This window comes from Echinops telfairi, unplaced genomic scaffold (assembly GCF_000313985.2).
Source record: "Echinops telfairi isolate 266 unplaced genomic scaffold, ASM31398v2 ScPeMD7_60;HRSCAF=208, whole genome shotgun sequence".
In the NCBI taxonomy this organism is placed as follows: Eukaryota; Metazoa; Chordata; class Mammalia; order Afrosoricida; family Tenrecidae; genus Echinops; species Echinops telfairi.
The window spans coordinates 5,360,110-5,382,414 of NW_022103958.1; the positions used below are offsets into that span (position 1 = coordinate 5,360,110).

The 22,305-nt window shown below is 61.8% G+C and overlaps 4 protein-coding genes and 1 non-coding gene across 5 annotated transcripts in view; 3 read left to right on the forward strand and 2 right to left on the reverse strand.

Moving 5' to 3' along the window:
• Positions 1–14: 14 nt before the first annotated feature.
• On the reverse strand, positions 15–4,838 carry LARGE2 (LARGE xylosyl- and glucuronyltransferase 2). The gene is made up of 14 exons (XM_045290998.1): positions 4,739–4,838; positions 4,564–4,664; positions 4,176–4,258; positions 3,773–3,896; positions 3,435–3,606; positions 3,221–3,325; positions 2,652–2,764; positions 2,453–2,578; positions 2,195–2,350; positions 1,949–2,109; positions 1,362–1,640; positions 986–1,135; positions 718–913; positions 15–575 (listed from the first exon to the last, which is right to left on the reverse strand). The coding sequence occupies exons 1-14, from the start codon at positions 4,836–4,838 to the stop codon at positions 366–368; spliced, it is 2,076 nt and encodes a 691-aa protein (XP_045146933.1). The 3' UTR covers positions 15–365.
• A 5,098-nt stretch (positions 4,839–9,936) lies between these two features.
• On the forward strand, positions 9,937–10,053 carry LOC115869925. The gene has a single exon (XR_004046440.1). It is a non-coding gene; the product is annotated as a U5 spliceosomal RNA (small nuclear RNA).
• An 857-nt stretch (positions 10,054–10,910) lies between these two features.
• PEX16 (peroxisomal biogenesis factor 16) lies at positions 10,911–16,225 on the forward strand. Its single transcript, XM_004708321.2, has 11 exons — positions 10,911–11,485; positions 11,693–11,728; positions 12,427–12,503; positions 12,810–12,943; positions 13,054–13,154; positions 13,676–13,756; positions 13,836–13,988; positions 14,094–14,166; positions 14,390–14,509; positions 15,598–15,662; positions 16,051–16,225. Exons 1-11 carry the CDS (start codon positions 11,374–11,376, stop codon positions 16,107–16,109), a joined length of 1,011 nt encoding a protein of 336 aa, XP_004708378.1. The 5' UTR covers positions 10,911–11,373; the 3' UTR covers positions 16,110–16,225.
• A 1,451-nt stretch (positions 16,226–17,676) lies between these two features.
• Positions 17,677–22,305, reverse strand: part of MAPK8IP1 (mitogen-activated protein kinase 8 interacting protein 1) — a 10,062-nt gene continuing 5,433 nt past the window's right edge. Inside the window, exons 6-13 of the mRNA XM_004708428.2 lie at positions 21,662–22,303; positions 21,496–21,571; positions 21,035–21,207; positions 20,739–20,848; positions 20,514–20,630; positions 20,303–20,373; positions 20,094–20,192; positions 17,677–19,780 (exon numbers count right to left, since the gene is read on the reverse strand). Coding sequence (XP_004708485.1) covers positions 19,708–19,780; positions 20,094–20,192; positions 20,303–20,373; positions 20,514–20,630; positions 20,739–20,848; positions 21,035–21,207; positions 21,496–21,571; positions 21,662–22,303 — 1,361 coding nt within the window. The 3' untranslated portion in view covers positions 17,677–19,707. The remainder of the gene's footprint in view (positions 19,781–20,093; positions 20,193–20,302; positions 20,374–20,513; positions 20,631–20,738; positions 20,849–21,034; positions 21,208–21,495; positions 21,572–21,661; positions 22,304–22,305) is intronic.
• CUNH11orf94 (chromosome unknown C11orf94 homolog) lies at positions 18,379–18,955 on the forward strand. Its single transcript, XM_004708320.2, has 3 exons — positions 18,379–18,482; positions 18,623–18,696; positions 18,805–18,955. The coding sequence occupies exons 1-3, from the start codon at positions 18,379–18,381 to the stop codon at positions 18,924–18,926; spliced, it is 300 nt and encodes a 99-aa protein (XP_004708377.1). The 3' UTR covers positions 18,927–18,955.

Sequence of the window (22,305 nt, forward strand, 5' to 3'; positions counted from 1 at the left end):
CCTTGGCCCTGACACTGCTGCCCCTCCTGTGACTGCAGTTGCACGAGACTTCCTAAGAAGTCCGAGCCCCCAAACCAAGAGGAATGGGCATACAAGGGTTTTTTTTTCAAACTTTAATTATGAAAAAGAGGTATAGGTCGTTGGGACGGGGAACCAGCCCCAAACCGGCTGGGGCAGGGGGAGGCTGGACCCCAATGGGGGATTAGCAGCATGGGTGGACCCCAGGCCCCACCACAGATGCCCCTGCCCTCCCCATGGAGAGGGTAAATAACTTAAATAGCAGTGTCCTTGGGAGGGGCAGAGGCAGCTCCCCACATGCAGTGGTGCAGCTGAGCCAGGCAAGAGCAGCCCAAGGCCAGGGGAGATCACAAGACGCCCCGAGGCTGCTGCAGGGCAGTGAGGTACTTGAGGGCAGTGGCCCCATAGCGGCGGGACAGGTCCTGGTGGAATTCCTCCTTCAGGGCCCGCAAGCAGTCGCGGTAGGCGAGGCTGGAGCGGAAGCGGGAGATGTCCAGGCTGGGCGCATGGGGCATGTGGATGGTAAAGGCTTCCGGCAGGACCAGGAACTCATATTCCTGCGGGGCGGGGCGGCAGGGGGACAGTCCCGACTGTGCTGGAGAGCCCCCACTCCAGCGCCCTACAACAGCGACTGTCGCGGGGGTGCCGCGCTGCTTCCTGCCCCCCCTCCCCCCCCAAGGCAGAGAGGCGGCCCTTCACCTGAGCATCCAGCTCCTCGATGTGGGCCACCTTGTTCCAGCCAAAGCCCACAAAGCGGGCGTCGTAGCGGGGACAGTCACGCGGCAGCACCACGTACGGCTCGTAGTCCGCTGCCCACTGTACTGGGTACGGGGCCTGCGCCTCCCTCCAGCGGGCGTAGTCCGTGGGCGCGTGACCCCGGGGCCACACATCGTACCTGTGGCGCAGGATAGGGTAAGGAGCTGGGGGGCACATGTGGGAAGCATGCCTGCAGGACACGTGCCCCTACCTGAAGGTGAAGAGGGTGCCGGCGTCCAGCAGGGCCAGCAGCTCGGCCTTGGAAGTAGGGAAGCGGAGGCGGTAGTGCAGGCTCTCGAAGGCCGGCACCACCAGGGCCACCTTCCGCCGGCTCTCTAGCTCCAGCTGCTCGAGGGAGGCCCTGGGAGGAGGCGTTGTCATGAACACGAGGGGAACCCCCTCCAGTGCTGGGTGCCCCAGCTCCGCCTTAACTTGGTCTGGAGCCCTTCCCTGGGGAGTCTTGGCTCATCTCACCCCAAGGCCCCGTGGGGGGCTCCAACAAGCAGAGGTGCCCTGTGAAACAGGCCCTAGTGACCCCCAACTCTCCCAAGGCAGCCCCGAGAAAGTGCTTGACCCTCTCTCCCCACCTGAGGTAGTCGTAGAGGGAGTAGACCGGCATGAAGTCAATGTCGCTGAGGAAGACGTGGGACGTGAGGGCCTGGGCCAAGGCCACGTTGCGCAGATGGTTGACGGGGTAGAGGGGCCCCTCTCGGTACACCAAGTGGTAGGCCACGTTGCGCCGCGCCGAGAGCACCGGCGAGCCCTCCACGAAGCGCAGAAACTGCTGGGCCTCGGCGTCGGTCAGGTACAGGGCCAGGCTCATGGGGCCCGGCCAGTGGCTGCACAGGGCTTCCAGCATCTGCAACCTGGGGCCAGGCAGCTGGTCTGGCAACCCTTCCCCAGCTCCCTCGGCTCCTGCAGAACCCCAGACGGCTCCTGCGAAGCTGGGTCTTCCCAACTACCCCGCCAGATGGGTACAATGCCCTTACAGGTAAGACTTGGGGCCAGAGCCCCTAAGCCTGGCCCACAGTCCCTGGCTCCCAACGCATGCGCACTTCTGGGCATCTGAACAGCTCTGCAGCCCATGTCTCTGTCTCCAGTTCCTGGGACCCCTTGAGGGACAGGCCTGGCAGGGAGCCCGCCCTCCCAAGTAGCCCATGCTGTGTGCCCTCACCGGTCCATGGAGAGCTGGGCCACCAGGGTGACGTCGTGGCGCCTGGGTGGCGGCAGCTCAAAAGGCAGGAAGGTGAGGTGCACGCGGGTCCTGGTGAGCCGCTGCTGCTGGAACTCAAAGCAGGCTGCGTCCTCATCCAGCTGTGCCAGGGCGAGCTGCAGCTGGGAGAGGGGCAGGCAGGCACGTGCCCTGAGAGGCGACTAGGGCCTGCTGGAGCAGGGGGAAGGGGAGTGGGCTCCGCCTTACCTGCTCAGCCTGAGGTGGGGCCTGGCTCGGGCACCCGAATAGTTCCCTCCGCAGCAGGTTTCCATCGTACTCCAGGAAGGTCAGGTGGAGGTTGCGGAAGAATTCCACATGCTTGTTTTTCACCCGGAACTTCTTTGGCGAGTTCCAGTGGATCACCTGGGATGGAGTGTGTGTGTGTGTGTGTGTGTGGGGGGGGGGGTTTGCCCGTGAGAAGGTGGGGGCTTTCCCCTCCCCACCGTCCCTCTCCCTGCCCCCCACCTTCAAGTCTGACGCCTCAGAGTAGCAGTGCTCAGCCAGCGTGTGGTCAGACAGCTGCACGTTCCAGGTGCAGGGCAGCAGCAGCACCAGCCCTGGATGATCCTTGAGGACAGCATTGAAGATGTCCTGGGCAGGGACAGCTGTCACATGTCGGGCCCCAGGCCTGCCCCCACCCTCCCAAGGGTTCCTTCCTGCAGACCTGGTCAGCCAGAGAGGTGGCCGACAGGGTGAGGAGCACTCCTCTCGCGGTTGCCTTCCACATCTGCTCCCAGCCAGCCTGCCGAAGCCGGTCCAGTCTCAGGAGGATGACACCTGCAGCCAAGAGTGGTGGTCACGGGGGTCGGGGACCTCGGTGAGCTCTGAAATGCCCATCTGGTACCTGACCACTGACTGGTATTGTCTAACCTTGTAGATGGGAGCTGTACTACTTCTGTAAAGTATCAGTCTTCCCGAGGGCGAGGGTAGCCTCTCCCCAGCCATCGTCTTGTGCTCAGTGAGCCCCAGGCTGGTAAAATCCTCCCCCCGCCCCCCCAGCACACCTCCAGTTAGTCAGTAGATAAGGGAAGCAGAGGCTCAGGGGCCCTAAGCCACTGGGCAGAGAGGTCTGCGGCCATGTGGTTGGCACTGGTTTCTAGCTATCTATTCAGTGTTCTTTCCACAATATTATCCTGTCACGCTGCACCTCCAGGGCCAAGGACCAGTAGCCCATCCTCCAGGGCCAAGGACCAGTAGCCCATCCTCCCACCTACTCCCTGCCACTACCCTCACCTGTGTTAAACCCCCGGCCCAAAGCGGGCCAGGGCCTGTGGTTCTTCCAGAGGTTGCCCAGGTACCAGTCACTCTGGTTCTCCACAAGACCAATCATCTGCTTATCTAGGAGGGGAGGGTGTGAGAAGGGCTGCCTGAGGCTGCTGCGGGACCATGGCGGAGTGCTCCCGGCCAGGCAGGGGGGGCGGGGGTGGCGGCGGTCCAGGCCTCTCACCAGAAAAGTGAGCAAAAAATGCCCAGAGCTCCGCGATGTCAGAAGCGAAGGTGACGTCTGTGTCGAGGACAATGACCCGGGCCAGGTCAGAGGGCAGGGCACTGGGCAGCACTAGTTTCAAGAGCCCATAGAGGCCGGAGTAGTGGGTGTTGGGGATCCAGGAGACCTGGGACTGCAGGGTAAGGTTGGCAGAGGTGTAGGATTGAGAGCTGGGATGCAGTCGAGGGAGGGGGGTGCAGAGTAGGAGGCAGGGGCATCCCCAAGGGTGACTGCCTAGGGAGGATGGCGAGGTGTGGGAAAGACCCTTCGGGAGACAGGGAGAAGGCTCAGGGACCTGCCTGGAACTCGTCAGCGTTGTAGAAGCTGACTCGGATGGCAGGTACCATCCAAGTGTGGAAGAGTGTCTCCAGGATGTTCCTGGCCACGGAGTCCGTCACCAAGTGGAGGTGCAGGGGGTTTCTCCTTCAAGGGGCCAGGGAGGAAGCTTTGAGGGCTCAACAGAACAGCCCAGGGCAGCTGCCCCTGGGGGGCCAAGTCTGCAGAGCTGGCCCATCCCCAGCTCCACACAGCCCCACCCCCACTCTCCAAAGGCAGAGGACACTGTCCTCCTGTCGCAGAGGGGAAAACTGCGGCTCCGAGAGACACTGACGCTTGCCTAAGACACTGTGCCTCTTCCCCTCCCCTCCCCACCTCCAGACACCAGGCCGTGCCCCCACTTCCCCCACAGACACCAGGCCATACCTGTAGAAGAGTAGGGATTTGACCAGGGTGACAACATCCCGGCTGGAATTATAGCCTGCACATACGATGGCCACATGCAAAAGCTGGGGAGGGCATACCGAGGCCAGCATTGGTCCCCTGCCCCTAGTAAACTGTGAGGACCCCTAGGTGACCAGCCTGGCTTAGGGCTACAGTAGCCCCACTGCAAGGAGCCAGGGAAGAAGGGGGAGGGGCAGGAGATCATTTCACAAATCGTAAACTGAGGCCGGGGGCAGACCAGGTGCAAACCTGAGGCTCCTCCAGCTGGCTGGTTCCAGCTGACGCCAGGTGTTAGTATACCCAGATGGACGGGCTCAGGGCGCCCCGAGGGGCTCCTGCCACCCACCAGGTGCGCTCGGCCAGCACCTACCTCGCACTTGGGCAACAGCGACCGCAGTGGGACACAGGCCGAGTGGTTGTGGTCCCACGGCAGGGCTCCGTCTAGCACCGCAGGCCCTCGCAGTCGCCCGTCTGGGGGGACACGTGGCGTCAGTGAACAGGTCAGGGCCCCGGTCCCCGCCCGCCCCCCCACGCGCAACGCTCACAGTCCAGGTCCGGGCCGAGCAGGTAGAAGCCGAGCAGCAGCAGCAGCAACAGTAGCAGCGCGGCGGCCCCCAGCGCCCGGGGGCGCCCTCGGGGCAGCATGGCCGCCTGCAAGGGCGCTCTGGGCGGGGTGCGCCCCCCCGGGCTGCGGGCTCCAGCACAGGCCCTCGGGAGCCGGCGGGGAAAGCCGGGGCCAGCCCTGTGCGGCGGGGCCCGACGGCCGCCCGTCCTCGCCTCCGCGCCGCCGCCTCGCCACCCTCACCTGCTCCTGCGGCCCGGCTGGCCCAGCGGTCGCTCCGCGAGTCCCGCGAGGTGCGAGCAGGGGGCCCGAGACGCTGGCCCGCCTAGTCCCTGGGAGCCGGCCCCGCCCCCAACCTGGGCTCAGGTTTCACCTCGCTGGGCCCAGCCCGCAGGGGCGGGGAGACCCCTGAGGCCTGGCCCTGCCCCTGCCGGTTGCCGGCCCCTCCCCTCTCCTGGAGGGAACCGGGGCAGCCCCTGTCCGGGGTGAGACGCCCACTAATATTGGGGAGGTGGCTGCGGCAAGTCCCGGGCCCCGTTACCTTGGCTCGAGCTCCCCCCCCCCCCCATCCCGGCTCTGGGGCCCGGTCTCCTCCCCTTCCCCGCCGCTGAGGGAGGGGCCCCTGACCCCTGCCTGGGATCAAAGGGCCCGGCGAGCGCAGCAGGCTCAGGGGGATAGGCTGGAATGCGAGCCTCGGGGGTCCTGAGCACCTGCTCTGAGGACAGGGGGCGGGGCTGGCCCAGACTTGTCCCGGAGCCGCCCTACACCTGGAGTGGAGCCCCCGCCCTGCGCCCAGGTGGCCCGGCCAGCACAAAGCGGCCCTGTGAAGCAGCGGTGAAGGTCGCCCCCCGGCCCGGAACCGGCTTGGGGCCTCCCATCCGTGGGCGGCCGGGCCGAGACTGCCTGGGTCACTCTCCCGGCCCTCCGCTCGCACCCGCAGCAGGCCCCAGCGTCGCCTCTGGCTGGTGGGCGCTCTGGACCGTGAACAAGAACAACGACGGCCGGACGGAGTGATGCCTGCTCCGTGCCCGGCCCCGGGCCAAGGGTTAGACCCGCCACCCCTCAGTTAATCCCTTGAAGTGACAAGGCCACTCTGGTCCTGGCTGTCTCAGGCCATCCCCTCCTTGTCCCCTCAGATAAGTGTGGTTAATCTTAAACCCTATACTGGTGCCGAAGGAACCCGGGAGGTGTAGCGGTACTCACGGGGCTATTAATCCGCTAGGTCGTCGGTTTGAAACCACCAGCCCCAACCGCTCCTCGGGAGGAAGACGGAACTTTCCACTCCCACGAAGAGTTGCCGTCTCCGGAAGTCACGGGTGCAGTTCTGCCCTGTGCTGCGTCAGTAGGCATCGACTGGATGGCAGTGAGGGCTTTATACAGGTACCTGCGGTGCTAACCCATTTGGGGAGGGCTTTGTTAAGGTCGATGTTTTAAACCTTTAAGCCTTGGAGATGTTAAAAGAGTAAATTGGGGCACAGAGGTTAGTGGAGAGGGGGGGTTAGGGGGAAACTCCCAAGTCCTAGAAAGCTCACTGAGGAATAAGCCCAGAGCAGATAGAGAAAGCCTTCTAGGCCGGCACCCTGGATTCAGACTCCCAGCCTCCTAAAGCGTGAGAAAGTAAGTTTCTGTTTGTTAAAGCTACCCACGTGTGGCCTGTTTGTGATAGCAGCACAGGATTCCGAGAAGGGCCCGCCTGTGGTGGTGTGGTGCATCCAGCTGATTCTCCATAAGGTCACTATTCCAAACCGCCAGTGGTTCTACACTTCTCAAGAGTCCTGCTTTGGAAATCCGCGGGAGCCTCCAGAGGCCCTGTAAGGTCACTCCTAGGAGTCGGAGTGCGAATCCACTTGAAGGCAGGGGCTTGGGTCTTGAAGACAACCAACAAGCTCTCTTGCCCTGCCATCCCTCCACAAGGCTGAAAAGCCTTCTGCCAGCCTCCTCCTCCGGCTCCTCCTTAAGCGCTTCTTGACCTGGGACTTGCCTTTGACACACCTTCTTCCAGGATTGCATACCCTGAGGACTTTGGCGGAACCGGTGACTTCCTGTGTCTCTCTTCCTAGGGGTATTTTCTTCCACATCAGTGTATCACCATCTGAATTAGTAATTGTTTGTTGCCTGGCTGGTTCCAAGAATTAAGCTGCACTGGATGGAGGTGGGGGTGGGGTGAGGGTGGGGACAAGGACTATCTCTTTGGTTGTGCACTGAGTCCCCAGCGGCCAGCAGGACCGGGTGCTCAGGAAATGCGTGTGATGGGAATGGGTGGCTGCCCAGACTTGGGTCGGCCTGGGGTGGGGGACTTGAAACCGGACTGGTCACCAGTCTTTCCTCTAACCCAGGGGTCCTCAAACTTTTTAAACGGGGCCAGTTCAGGTCCCTCAGACCCGTTGGAGGGCCGGACTGCAGTCTAAAAAAGAGCTATGAACAAATTCCTATGCATACTGCACATATCTTATTTTGAAGTAAAAAAACAAATGGGCCAAAAACACCAGCCGGGCTGGATAAATGTCCTCGGGCTGCAGAGTCTAACGGCTGTGAAAGAGGCTGTAAGTGAACAACCTAGCCTGACACCCCAGTCATCTCAGGGAGGCCGGGATGCCTTTCTCTGGGAGAAAGGGGCCTTGGTGTTGGGTCCTGCTTGGGCTTCTGGAGGCCAGGGGGATGGTCGCTATGGAAACAGGGTGTAAGATGGGGCTATGTGTGTCCGGGACTGTGTCGGGAACTGTGAGATGGGGCTATGAGTGTCACGCAGGCAGTGGAGTTTTGAACCCCTAGCCTCCTCTCCCTGCCACCCCCCACCCCACCCCATCTTCATCTCCAGCCTGCAGTGGGGTGGTGCTAGGTGCTAGGTCAGCGGTTCTCAACCTGGGGGTCGCGACTCTTTGGGGGGGGGGTCGAACGACCCTTTCACAGGGGTCACCCGATTCATAACAGTAGCAAAATGACTGTGATGAAGTAGCAACGGAAATAATTTTATGGTTGGGGGTCACCACAACACGAGGAACTGTATGAAAGGGTCACGGCATTAGGAAGGTTGAGAACCACTCTGCTAGGGGATCAGCTCCCCCAGACCCCTGGACAGAGACTGGGAGTGTTCCACGTGAGGGGGCAATCTGGGCGCACAGTGAGTGCCTGGCCCAGGATAAGCTTTCAGTACTGTGGGAGGGGCTTGGAGGGAGATGCTGGCAGTAGCTTGCCTTCCACCTTGCCCCTGGGGGAAACCAGGCTGTGGAGGCACCTGCTGGATCTGCAACAAGTTGTTGGGGGGCGGTGGGTGCAGATGAGAACAGAGACAGACAGGGGCAGAAGAAAGGGTGCTGGCCCTCCAGGCATGGGACTGAGTTTGAGACCAACTCTTCCAGAGACTGGCAGTAGTAGGACTATCAACTCCCCTCTGGGGCCTCAGGGTTCTCCTCTGTCCTTGTTAGACTGGTCTCCCTCTTCCCGTGTGGCTCTGAGCACACAGAAGGAAGGAGAATCTGGCACACCTTGCCCAGACCCTTCCAGCCCAGGCAGGGGTCCAGCAGGGAGAGGTCGCCCTGGGCGCCTCCTGCACACAGGGCCACTCTTTGTCTCTGGGGCTTTATCACACTTGGGATCTGGAGAGGAAATTCAGGCAGCCTGGCTGCCAACCTGGTGGGGCTCAGGCTCCCTTCCACATTCGGGCCCAGTGCCCTCTGACAGCAAGGGCAGATTTGGCCAGGGAGATGCTTCTCTATCTCCCCTTCAGCATGAGCACAGTTGGTGCCAGGGAGGGTGGAAGACTCCTCCCTCTCCCGCAGTCCACTCTGGACCCCTGTAGAGGGCAAGGCTGGAAGTGTGGCCATAGTGAGGTTTAGGGAAACGGGTTTATTGTGACTTCACTGCAGAGAGGAAGGGAAAAAGAGGCCCTCACTGAATGCCCTGCGAGCAGGGCCTGATCCCAGTTGCCGGCTTGCCTCGTGGGTGCCCATGCCCAGGTACCTCCTCAGCTCTCCCAGACCTCTGTCTCTCCTGAAGCCCTTGGCAGGTGGAGGGCAGTTGCGGCTGTAACTCCCCACTGATGCAGCACAATACATGGAGGGGGTTGGGGGTGAGCAGGGCAGGGTGAGTAAGGCAGAAAGAATAAAGGAGCCCAGGTCACCGAGTGGTTATGCACTGGGTGGCTAACTCGAGGGTAACAGTTCCGAACCCCCAGCCGCGGCACTGGAGGAAGATGGGCTCTTCTGCTCCTGTGAAGAGTTCCAGTCTGGGAAACCCACCAGGCCAGTTCTACCGCCCTGCAGGGTCACTGTGAGTCTAGAAGAGGGGATCAACCCGTTGTCATTGAATGGGTTCCGACCTTGAAGAACACACAGGCTCCTTTGAGGGAAGGATGGCAAGGCTTCTTCTCACATACTTGGACATCTTTTCAGGAGAAAGCAGTCCCTGGAGATTTTGGCAAAGTGCAAAGGCAGTGAAAAAGAGGAAAGCCTTGGAGCATACCAGGAGGGGAAGGGGAAGATGTGGGGAGCAGTTAGAACCAGTCACAATGATCTACCTATAACCCCCTCCCAGGGGGATGGACAACAGAAAAGTGGGTGAAGGGAGACAACGATCAGTGTAAGACATGACAAAATAATAATAATTTCTAAAGTATCAAGGGTTCGTGAGGGAAGGAGGGTGGGGTTAGGGAGGGGATAAAAATGAGGAGCTGATACCTAGGGCTTAAGTAGAAAGAAAATGTTTTGAGAATGATGATGGCAACAAATGTACAAATGTGCTTGATACAATGGATGGATGGATGGGTTGTGGTAAGAGTTGTATGAGCCCCCAATAAAATTATTTTTAAAAGAAAAAAATCTCTTCCATTGATCTCATCAGAAAACTTCTATAAGTATTAATTCACTGTCAATCTTATGGTAGCGAAAAATAATTTTACAAAATTTTAATTTTCACTTGAAAGCTTAAGTTCTTATCACTGGCAACAAATACTGTCAGATGTTTCTCTCAAAGTGACAATCAAATGCTTTACTTATGGGTAAAAATGTCTGCAAAATACCCCATGTGAATAACCATAATTGTTTGTCATCCTTTTAAATAAAAATAGTACTCCATGAAAAAAGAAAATGATGATGCCAACATATGTACAAATGTGCTTGATACAATGGATGCATTATGATAAAAGCTGTAAGAGCCCCCAATAAAATGATTTTTAAAAAAACGATACTTTGGTTTCTCTTCAAATCGGATAAATCTTTCGCCTTTTACTAAAGATTTTCATAGAGGGAAACAAATATGAGTCTTTAAACCAATTTTTTGAGCTCTTGTGTAAACAAGGATAAAAAAGGAAAACGAGGAAGGCCTTCCATGAGACGGATGGACACGGCGGCCGCACCGATGGGCTCAGGCACAGGAACCATTGTGAGGATGGCGCAAGGCCGTGCACTGTCTCCTTCTGTAGTGCATAGGGTCGCTATGGGTCGGAACCGACTTGCTGGCATCCAAAAGCGGCGAATAAAAACTGCCCGTAGGGTTTCCAAGGCTGTCTTTAAGGAAGCAAACTGCCGTATCTTTCTCCCACGGCGCAGCCCTTCGTTTAGCAACCAAGCGTTTCACCCCAGCGCCAGCAGGGCGTTTTGGGGGAGCAGGATTCAGGAAAAGGATGCACAACGTTAGTAGTCTCGCCTGCCTCAAGCCTGCGGGCGTGGTCCCTAAGGGCGCAGCCTCAAGGCCCCGCCCCCCTCCCGCAGCCAATCACCGGCCGCCGCCTCGCGTCTGCACCCACTCAGCCCGTCGCTTTCCTGCCACCACCCCTTCCAAGGAGCGTGTCCTATTTGCAAAGGGATTCTCAGGAAGTCTGTCTTGGGGGGCGCGGTTGAGGACCAGGCGGAGCCTCTGGGGGCCGGAAAGTACTTTGAGATTGATCCTGAATTTAAGGACCAATCCGCAAACCATTTTGTAGTCCGGGAAACCCGAGGCCCAGCAGACAGGGGAAAGTCCCACCCAAGGTCACCCAGCGACCAGAGCCTGAGGCCGGGCCAGGGTTTGCTCTGCGGAGGGGGCCGTGCAGGTGCGCGACCTTGGCAGCCCAGCCCGTGCGAGAGACGGGACCGTAGCGCCGTCGAGGCTGAGCCTGGAAGCCGGGCTCCTCGCTGCCTGTGTCCCCAGCACCATCTCTGGTGGGGAGAGGAGACAGTCTGCGGAGGCTCCTTCCAGCCCTTTAAAATCCGGCCTTCCCGATCGAGCCTCTCGGCGTTCGATTGAAAAGATTCCGGGTTCTTGGCCTCTTCTCTAGAATGAACTGCTCAGCCTGTCACCAGACCTTTCCGGAGCTGCAAATGCGCGTGCGCAAGGGCAGCCAAACCGGAAGGCGGAAGAGCCGGGTGCTGACGGCGTTGGATGTCCGGGCGGAGAGGATGTTAGCCAATGACTTGATGGCGCAGGGAGGGCGGGATTAGGCCCGCAGCCACTAGACACTACTGAAGTGGAAGATGGGGTGAAGAGAAATTCAATGGCTCTTCGCGTCACCATCCTCCGGCTCCGCGGAAGTTAAGCAACGGAGAGGCGGGCCTAGGACCGGAAGCAGGAAGGAGGGCGCAGGAAGCTGGGCTCCGCCAGCCGTCTTGTGTCGGTCTGTGGTCTGTCAGTCTGGAGGGCAGCATGGAGAAGTTGCGGCTCCTGAGCCTCCGTTACCAGGAGTATGTGACTCGTCACCCTGCCGCCACGGCCCAGCTGGAGACGGCTGTGCGGGGCCTCAGTTACTTGCTGGCAGGTGCCACTCTGACCTTTGACCCATACCTTCAGGCCCCGACCCCCTCACCCCCCCACTGTCTTCCTCTGCAAAGTCGTAGTGGTGACGGCTGTACTTGGGAGGCTCTTTCTAGGATCCCGTCGGACGCTGGGAAGGGTCATCTGGGGACCTGAAGTCAACAGGGTAAGGCGCCCGCTCAACCACTTCTCCTTCGTGCCTTCTCCCCAGGTCGCTTCGCTGATTCTCATGAGCTGTCGGAGCTGGGTGAGCCGGCCCCTGGGGTGGGTGGAGTGGATCACTGACTTGGCTCGGGCCTGGGCTGTCGGTACTTCAGCCTGAATTGGACGAAGGTCCGCACCCCCTGCCCTGGGCCCTCGGTGTCTCCATGGTGGGGACTGGCCTGGGCACCTGGACTGAGTGGTCACCCCCAGCCGCACCTTCCTTGCCTTTACCCCGTTAATCTTCCCCAGTGTGCGCCGAGGTGGGTGCCGACCAGTGCGAGCAGAAGAGTGAGGTTGGGAACCAGCACTCCAACCCAGATCTCTCCAATTGCAGGAGCCCAGACCGTAAAGGCTGCCCTGTGTGTTTGCCCAGTGCGCCCTGGAAGTGAAGGCCCCCAGAGAATGAACTGGCTTTGAAAGAAGGGAGGGAGGGAATCTAATTTCAGGGACAGGGTCTGGGGGCAGCAAAGGCTAGGAGGTGCGGGCACCCAGTGGACAGTTCTGGGCCCTGAATGACCCGGAGGGCAGTAGCCAGCGCATCGCTGAGGTCCACTTGCTCCTGGCCCCGCCGCCCACGTGGGAGGGCTCCCAGGAGGCGGGTGGAGAGGCAGGTTGGTTTCCACATAGTCTGTGGGTGGCCAAGCACAGCAGGTGATAGGCGGGCGATTGCTGCAGCTCTGGCTTGAGGGTGACAGGGGAAGCCGCCGAGCCAGCAGCTCAGAGCCACGCTCCGCCCCTCAGTGTACTCCGCCTCCAACCTGCTCGTGCTGCTCAATGATGGCATCCTCCGGAAAGAGCTGCGGAAAAAGTTGCCAGTGGTGAGGACCCTGCCAGGGCCGCGCCCCCCACCCCCCCACCCCTCGGGGGGTGTGTCTTACAGAGGAGCATGCTGACCTGCAGCCCTGAGGGCCCCACACCGGCTCAGCTCATTGGGTGACACGTGGACAAGTGTCTTTGGGCTCGGTTTGAGTGAGGAGAGTGGGCTCCAGGCTACCAGCCTGGACTGGGTATTTGAACTTAGGCATGGGAAGAGGGACAGTCCAAGGGACAGTCCAGAGGAGCCCCCAAGGGGAAGAGCCTGGACCCTGGGGAGACCCTGAGCCCCTGGCATGGGGCCCTTGCAGTCGCTGTCCCAGCAGAAGCTGCTGACATGGCTGAGCGTGCTGGAGTGCGTGGAGGTGTTCATGGAGATGGGAGCCGCCAAGGTGTGGGGCGAAGTGGGCCGCTGGCTCGTCATCGCCCTCATCCAGCTGGCCAAGTATGTGGGGCTGGGGGCTGGGGGGGCAGTACTGGAGGGAGGAACCTGGTGTCCACTACAGCTGGTGCTCAGCAGGGTGCCCTGCCAACTCCCCACACTCCCTCCCCTAGGGCTGTGCTTCGGATGTTTCTGCTGATGTGGTTCAAGGCTGGCCTCCAGACCTCACCCCCCATCGTCCCTCTGGACAGGGATAGCCAGGCGCGGACCCAGGGTAAGCCTCTACTCTACTTGGGGGGCGGGTGTTGGTGTGGAGTTCTCGGTAGGCACACCGTGACTGGAGACCACCCTTCCCCCGTATTGTACAGAAAGGGACAACAGAGGTTAGGGTCGGAGCTGGACTTGGGATGTCAGAGGTAAGAGGTGGGTAGCAGGCAGAGCAGACAGAAGAGGGGGGCAGGAGAGGGGGGCCCAGTCAGTCTCCCTTCAAGCCATTGTACCTCTGGACCCTGCCCCCGCCCGGGGTGGATGCCATCTGCCCTCCTCCATTCCCTGGGGTGCACAGTCTCTGGCCAGTTCTGGGTGCTCATAGATGCTAGCTACCAAGGGCCGGACCAAGGAGGGCCAGGAGGGCTGCAGATCACTCCCCTGTGGACAGCCCTGTGCTGAGCCCTGCCAGCTGCCTTGTACAAGTTCTGCTCCAGCTGAGCCAGGGTAGCACATAGTACCCTGTGTTCTCTGCAGGCTCCCTGCGGTCATGTCCCTCTGACAGTGGCTTTTGTGTATCCTTGTTAGATGGCGAGCCCAGCCCTGACAGCCAGGAGCAGCCCTACGTGGGGAAGCGGTCTAGCCGAGTGGTGCGGACCCTCCAGAACAGTGAGTGCAGCCCAGCCTGGGATGAGGGATAGCTCCCCAGCCCTGCCAGACTCCGCTTCACACACAACTCTCCTCTCAGCCCCGTCCCTGCACTCCAGGCACTGGGGCGCCCCCCAGCAGCGGGAGAAGCAGCAGCTGCAGCAGCAGCAGGAGCTGAGCGCCTCGCCCACGCCCCTGGGGCTGCAGGAGACCCTGGCAGAGTCCCTGTACATTGCCCGGCCCCTGCTGCACTGTATCCTTGGCGCAGGCCTCCCTGGGGGTTGCAGGTGGGTGTTGGGCTGGGGAGGGGGCCAGCCACCGGGTGTGCTGGAGACTTCCTTGACGCCGTGGCCGTCAGTGCTCAGCCTGGGCCTCTGGGGCCAGCGCTCATGGGCGCCCTGGCTCCTGTCTGGTGCAGTGGACGTCACCAGGTGAGCCGGGCCATTCTCCCTCCTCTGCACCTCAAGGGCCCTTGTACCTGGCCTGTTATCTTGATTATGTCAAAGCCAAGGGTGATGTCATGCCCCTCCAGGGTTAGGACCCATAGATGGGGCTGGACTGGACCACCCTGGTCATCTCTACCCTGGGGAGCTTGGCTGGGGCTGGCCCTTGTCAGGTGGCTCCTGCTCTGACCACGTCTACCCCCACCTTCAGCCTGAGCCTCCTGAGCGACCGGAGGGGCCTGACACGGAGGGAGCGCCTGGAGCTGCGGCGGCGTACCATCCTGCTGCTCTATTATCTGCTGCGCTCGCCCTTCTACGACCGCTTCTCCGAGTGAGTGGGAGCGCCAGCCTTCCTGCCCCCCCCCCCAAAACATGCGCAGAGGGCTGCTGGACAGGCGTGGGCCCGCCCACAGGGAGGGGGTGGCGCTGGCCTTCTGCATCCCCTAGCCCCATCTCACCTCTGCCACCAACTAGTTTGACTTTGCCCCACTCTCAGAGGAGGCAGTTGAGGCGCAGAGAGGTCGGGCCCCTCACCAGAACCATTCATTAGGCCAGTGGCAGACCCACACCCCAAATCCATGTACTCACCGGCCTACCCTGGCTGTGCGGAGTCCCCCCTCCCTCAGCCTGACGTGAATGACCTTGAGGGGAGGAGGGTGCAGGTCTCCTGGGGGCCGTCCCAAGACCAGACATCCAGAGAGGGGGGCCTGCACAGTGGCTGGGGTTGTGAGACAAAACCCTTGCGTATAAGGAACTGGCCTGCTACCTGGAGATGCATTTACCCTGGTGGTGCTAACGACAAAGTCAGCAGTTTAAAATGCACAACCCCTCCTTGGAGAAAGATGAGCCTGCCTGCTCCCGTAGAGATGTGCAACCTCCGGGACCCTGTGTCAATCACTACAGACTGGCATCAACTCGATGACAGTGGGGAAACCATGGCTACCTGTGTTTTCTTCTGAAACCTGATTTACTATTGTCAGTGCTGTGGTGGCCATCAAATTGACTTGGCCTCACGGTGACCACCTGCAACAGTTGACTGTCCACATGGTTCCCCTTGGCTGACATCCTCACGGAAGCAGCTGCCAGGGCCTCCTCCCACCTAACAGCCGAGTTGCCTTGAACGCCCAACCTTCCATTAGCAGCAGAGCCCAGGACGCTCACATCTTGGACCCCTGCCAGACTGGGGCATCCCTCGGGGCAGTGTCCAGGCTGTGTAGCACTGCTCCTCCGGGCAGGCCCTGGGAAGGTGTGCTGCTGTGGTCCCAGCAAGAGAGGGAAGGCCACAGGGACATCTGAGGGGATGCCCTGAGAAGAGAAGCCCAGGCTGGGGCTGGGGTGGAGATGGGTGGCTGTTCTAGCCCACAGCCTCTAGTCAGTTGTCAGGGTCTCAGACCCACCAGCCCGGGATCCTTCCCCCAGGGCCAGGATCCTCTTCCTGCTCCAGCTGCTGGCAGATCACGTCCCTGGCATTGGCCTGGTCACGAGTAAGTGTGGGGCAGGCTGGGCAGTTCTTGTGGGGGGCGGGCCTGTCTTCCTGCCTTCTTGGGTGGGGTAGCAGTCCCTGGGCATGGACGGGGTGGGGGTGGGGTGCTCGAGGTAGGCTGCTGTGGTGGAAGGGATGGTCAAAGAATCATGTTCAAGCCTTCCCGCCCTGGTGTCCTAAGAAGCCGTGAGGCCATGGCTGTGGGTGATGGGTTGTCTGTCAGAAAAGGGCCTTCCAGTCTGCTCTGAGGACCCACAACATTGAGGGCACTGCCTGTAAATGGGGCGGAGGCCCCTACATAGGGGTGGTGGCTTGCAAGCACCTCCATGGAGCACCTTCCTGGGCGGGCAGTGCCGCAGCCCTGCATCCACTTTCTTCTCTCGTTGCAGGGCCGCTTATGGACTACTTACCCACCTGGCAGAAAATTTACTTCTACAACTGGGGCTAACAGATGCCCTGGGTGGGGCGTCGGGAGGGCAGGGTGGCATGGGCTGCTGTGGGCCAAGTGGCTCAACCCTTGGTCTCTCGGCCCCCCCTTCCCTAATAAAACTGACTCTGGCCATGCCCAAGCATGTGGCCTCTCTGTGCCCACGTGCAGGGCACTCAGCTCTGGCTGGCCTCTGTGGGCAGAGCCCTGGTCTCCACCAGCATATGCTCTCCAGCATGGTGTCCTGCAGCCCACAAGGCCACGGTGTCAAGGCCACAACAGGACTGGGAGCCGGGCTCCTTTAGCTGCCAGAAAGCGTTCAACACTCGGGACCCCACGGGCCTAGGGAGTGGAGCACTTGTCTCGGCAGCTGCAGGGCATACTGCGGCCTCCCTGGTTCCCTCCGCAAACCAACCAGCCTGTGCCTGGGCAGTGGGCTGACAGCACCCAGCGGTCTCCCGACCCCACTAGCCGCAGTCCAGACTGTTGTACCCGCCTGTTTATGCACTCACCAACCCACGTCCTGATGCCTGCATGGCCGCACCTCACCCTTAGGGCATAGCAGACTCTTCTCCCCTGAAAGGACAGCCCAGACCTGGGCCGATGGGAGGGACCAGAAGCCTGAGTGGCACTTGGGGAGAGCCAGTGAGGGCAGGCAAGGTGTGAGCTGGAGTCTCCCTCACCCTGCAGCTCCTTATTCATAGTGGGGTGGTCAACTCTGCCTTAAACCACAGGACAAGCTGTTGGGGAGGGGGAAGGCACCTAGACGGGGTCCCACTCACCTTCCCACACCGCCCCCACCCCCTCATGGAGCTTCTAACCAGAGGTGGGCAGGGCTTCAATCCTGAGGGCTGTGGAGAGCCACCCTCCGGGAGGAGGCCCTTGCCCTGACATTGCTGCCAATGAATGTGCTGGCCCTCAGGGCAGGACTGAGGAGGTGGGCACATGGCCTCTGGAACCAGACCCCCTCACTGGGTGCCGAATGCTGTCACTGATGAACGGAGGCGACACAGGTAGATGCCTGCCCTATGAGACTGAGTGACAGGCCACTACACAGTGCTGTCACCCAGGGTGTCGGGCAGATGAAGATGCTGTGGGGGGCGGGAGTGCCCCGTAGAATGAGTAGCTGACCTGGCTAGAGTTCTGGGGTGTGAAGCAGGGGAGGAGGGTGCGCTGGTAGGTGAAGCTGGCGGCTTGCACAATGGCACTGTGGGCAGACGTAGGCAATGGCAGCTAGGTGGGGAGAGGAGGTAGCTCAGGCAATGGGGTCCTCACTGGCTGTGGACTGAGGCAGTGGCTAGGGGAAGAGTCCAGGGCAAAGGGCTTGGGATGCAGCAGAGTGTGGGCGCCTGGTTTCTCTGCGGGGACGGGGGTCAGTGGGCTATGAGAAGTGGGTCCACAGGTTGGGAGGACAGGGCTGACCAGCTGGAGCCCGTCCAGGCATGTGAATGAGGCGGCAGACTTGAAAAGTAGGGACCTCCCCGGTGGAGGGCAGCGACACCACTGCCTATCTGAAGTTCTTGGGCCCAACCCTCGACTTCCAATCCCCTAAAGCCAGCGGCCAAACTTCAGGACTGATTCTGCATCATTGTACGTCAGACTGCATTTATTGAGCTCCTGCAAGGTATCCAATTCCAGGACTGTGCATGAACTGGGCCTTCAAGCTTCCGCCCCAGGGAGCAGGTCCAGGGCTGTGCCACCTGGAGGACCCTCTCTGACCCCCGGTGGTGGCAGGGAACTGTGGCAGCCCTGTTCCAGGCTGTTCTGAGCTGCATCGTGCAGAGAGGCCACCAGCAGGGTGGGAGGGGAGGCGTCTGCACAGCCTCTCTCCTGGTGGCATCAAGGGGTTAAATCGGGCACTATTCTTCAGTGGGCAGGCCCTGCCAGGGATCAAGGGGTGCCAGAGCCAGGACCGCAGGGGCAGGAAGGCTGCCTGCCGAGGGAACAGCCGGGCTGTCTCCAGGTAGAGGGATAGTGACGTGGGCTCCAGGCCTCCGGTGTGCCAGGTCTCGTTAGACACATGATGTGGGAGGCAGAGACCAGCCAAGGGCAGCACCCACCCAGACTGCCCACCTGCAAGGCCTGCCCTCGCTCCCAGGGCCATGGCGCTGGACAGGGTTTCCTTTGACCACTGCAGTCTCCAGTCGATGAGCACAACCCCTGGCCCCTCTCCAGTGTGGAGGCCTGCGGCCTAGCCCCTGAACCAGGGCCCTTTGTGAGGTGGCCCCGGGCAGCGGGTTCCATCTGCTCTGGGGGAGGGGCAGAGACCAACCAAGAACTCTGCAGCAAGATGGTTCTCGCCATGCTGGGGGCTCTGTCCCCCAGGGCCGGGCTGAGCCTCTTCCTCCTCTACCTCGTTCTGGCAGCTGCACTCCTTCGCCCCCAGCCTCCGAGGTAGCGTACACCGGGCTCCACGCCCACCTGGCGCCCTCTCTCGACAAGCCCCTGCCCCACAGGGAGGCCGCAAGGTGGCAGCGCGGGGAAGCTGCCTTGCCTTTGGGGACAGAGCTGAGCACCCCCAACACGTCCCACAGGTCTCAGCGCTCTGTGCCCGAGGAGTTTTCGGGCCCCCTGGAAGTCTCTGAGCCGATCTCGGGGCTGGTGGACGGTAGCCTCTCTTGCCATTTCCCCTCCCTGGGGGAGGGCCCGGGGCCCGCCCTGAGGGTCTCCTCTGCCCCAACAGCCCACTACACTCGGCGACCCTCTCTCCCTTCAGACTACGGGGTCCGACCCAAGCACCCCTGGCCTCGAGGACCACGGCCCCTCCTCTCCCGAGCCCAGCAGCGCAAGCGCGACGGGCCAGACATGGCGGAGTACTACTACGACGCCCACCTGTGACTGTGACCGCAGCTCCCTATAAAGCTATTTTGCGCAGCAGCAGCCTCGCTTCTTGGGTGCGCCTGCGCGAGGGAGAGAGGGGATCCCCGAGACACACCCACTGCGGTCTAGACAGGAATGGCACTTTAATCATGTGGCCAGGGTGACAGGGCCAAGCTGGGAGGCCCCCGCTGGGCCGGGCTACTCTTGCGCCCACCTCTCCCACCAGGCCCAGGCCCTGCGGCAGCCTCCCCACCCCGCTGAGGTCCTAGGCCTCCAGGGGCCAGCATGCTGGCGAGAATGGGGGGTGGGGGGTTGGGAACATCCCGGGACCACCGAGGGACAAAGCTGGGCACAGGGCCCTCACCTCCGCGGGGTGCCATCCCCTTCCTGCAGAGTCCGCAGGAGGTGGCCTGGCTCAGGGCTCTTCGGTTCGGGCGGGGGCGGGGTGGGCACTTGCAGGTGGATGGTCAAGGCAGGAGCCAGCAGTCCAGTCAGGGGGCCCAGGCACAGGCTGGTGCCCTCTGCTCTGGGCGTGAGTGGGCGTCCTTCCGGCCAGAGGCCTGGCTCCACCCCTCTGCCCCTCCCTGCCCTCTCCCAACCCAGGCCGTCAGCTCCGACCTCCACAGACGAATCTAACCCCGTATATTACAATAAACCATTTGCCTCTCCCTGTGACCCCCCTCCCCCACCCAGCGCCTCCCACCCCCACTCCTCTGGCAGGGGCAGGGGGCACCCTCCTCAGGAGGGCCAGCTCCCACGATCGGCCAGGGTCCTCTCCTGAGGCGCGTCGGGGCAGCTGCTACTCCAAGTAGATGTCCTCTGTGGGGCAGGTGTAGTCCACGAACTGCTTGTAGAACTGCTGGAAGGCCCTCCTGGAAGGCAGGAGACAGGGCGCGGTGAGCGGGAGGCGCCGGGGGCACCCGCAATGGGTACCCTCGAGGCCCTAGTCTCCCCACTGGGGCCGCTGGGCTCTGGGAAGTGGGTTTCCCGGGGCGGGGTTGGAGGGGTCCTCTGAAGGAAGAGTCCAGCGGCTAAGGCATCAGGAACCTCTCCGCCCATCTCCGAATGCCCCTGCCACCCTCCAGGCTGCTCCCACGCAGGGGCAGTTGGGAGGCCAGAGAGGCGGGGCAGGGCGTGAATGAGGCTGCACTCCGGGCCGGCCTGGCAGGGGACAGGCACGCGTACCCCACAGACTCAGCTAGGACTTTGGTGGACTCTTCAGACACAAAGACGTGGCAGGCGAACCGGTGGTCGGCGGGGTGCTTGGTGATGAACCCAAAGTACCTGTAGGAATGACGTGCGCGTGTGGGCGGGGTGACGTGGGGCAAAGGCCCGCCTGCCGCTCCAGGCACCTCGCCCCTTCCATTACCCTGGACCCGTCCCATCCCGCTCACTTGTTGTTCTTTGGATGGTATCCACAGAAAGAGATGTTTTTCAACTGGAAAAAGTGGCTACATTTATTCCCCTGCAGAAGTGAGAAGAAACGCCAAATGTGGTCTCCCTGCCTGTAGGGGAGCAGGCTGGGAGAAGAAGGGCCCCCTTTGGGACAAGCCTGGCAGGCTGCACGGGGAGCCGTGGAGCCAGGGCACAGGGCCGGCCAGTCACCTTGGCCTCCTGGGAGTCGTCGGCCTTGACGCCGATCTTCACGCCCCGCACACTGATCTCCAGGACGCAGCTGGAGGGCGGGTTAAAGTGCACGGTGAGCCGACGGGTGGTGGCGATCTGTGGGCATCCAGGCAGGAGGTTCGTCAGGCACATCCCTCTGCCAGAGGGTTGGGCCCAGGGGCCCCTCCATTCCCCCCAAGGTGAGATAGCAGGGGCTCCGGATACCTTTTGCATAGCGGCACAGAGGACATCGTTGCCCTTGTGATAGGGGACCTGGACCGAGCCCAGGAACTTCACCCAAAACTGGTCCATCCAGTCGCTGCTTTTGGCCAGGGCTGCAAGGCAAGAGAAGAGTGTGACAGCTGGCGGGGCAGGGGGTGGGGAAGGCCCAGCTGAGGACGAGGGTAAGGCATGTGGAGAGGCAGCCAGCAGGGGTGCCACAGGTCGGCCATGCTGTCACTGCCTTGCTGGGCTGGGCCTCACTTTGCTCCACTGGGAATGGGCGTGCGGGTAGACCCTACCTGCCATGTGCTCGGGCTCCTTGGCGACCTCGATGGCGTAGTAGGCGGGAAAGACGCCCCGCGCGCCTGTGCGCATGTTGTAGGCCTCGTACCAGTAGTCCTCGGCCTGCAGTGCCACCAGCAGCGGGTCGTCCACTTCCAGCTCCAGCTCGTCTTCGTGCCGCGGCACAAACCTGCGCCAACCAGGCACGTGAGGATGGCCTCCTCCCCATACATGCCCTGGGGCACCCACTGTGTGCCTGTGATCATACTGGCCTGCGGGGAACCAGGGCCAACCTGAACCACGTGCTGCTGGGAACTGGGAAAGAAGTGAACAGAGCCGCTCATAGCGCCCACTGGAGCAAGCACTACGGGGGGTGGAGGGGGGGAGCATGGGGTAGATTTCGGAGGTTTGGCCTGCGTTCCCCGTGCAACTGCGCCTGCTCAGGCTCACTTCCGAGGGTAGGCGGCAGCGGCCTTACCTGAAGATGGCTCTGTGTGTCTGCTCCTGCTCCTCGCCATTGATGGTGCAGGAGAACAGCCCGAAGGACTCTGCACCTGTGGGCAGGGCCGGGCCGGGCGCTGAGCCTCCGGCCTCCCCTGCTCGGGCACCCCCACCCCGGCCCCTGGGTCCCTGGCCCCACTCACTGGAGGAGCGAGAGCGGCCGCTCATGAAGACGTTCAGGAACTTCTTGGAGAAGTGCACGTCGGGCTCATCTGGCGTGGTGTCCTCGGAGAGGCAGGCGGGGGGCCGGGGCTGGGGGGCCTCCTCGTACTCCTCCCCAATGGCTGACTCGTAGGGCGAGGAGGCAGAGGCACAGTTGTCGTAGACGGTGGCCGAGTCGCTCTCGTCGCTGTAGTCCCCAAAGCAGGGCCGCAGGCTCACCAGCTCCAGCTGGGCGTGCTCGTCCACCACCAACGTGTACTTGACCGAGTCGTAGGATAGGGCGCTGGTGTCCGAGCTCAGGGAGGCCCGCGGGGGCGGCGGGGGCTCCCCCAGGCTGCTCCGCCATGCTCCGCCCGGGGGCTCGGCCCGCTCGGGCGACGACAGGCAGTCGAAGCCCTCATCCTCTTCGCTGATGGACGGGTGCGGCCGCCCCGCCACTGAGCAGTAGGTGGCTGGATCCGGGTCGGAGCTGACAGACATGCGGCTCTCAGCGGGCGGCAGGAAGGCGGGGGCGGGCTCCGCAGGCTCCGGGGGCCGCTGCACGGGTGTCAGGTAGATCTCCTCCGTGGCCTCCAGCCGCACATCCGCCTGGTAGTGGATGCGGTCTCGATGCGAGTGGCCCCGG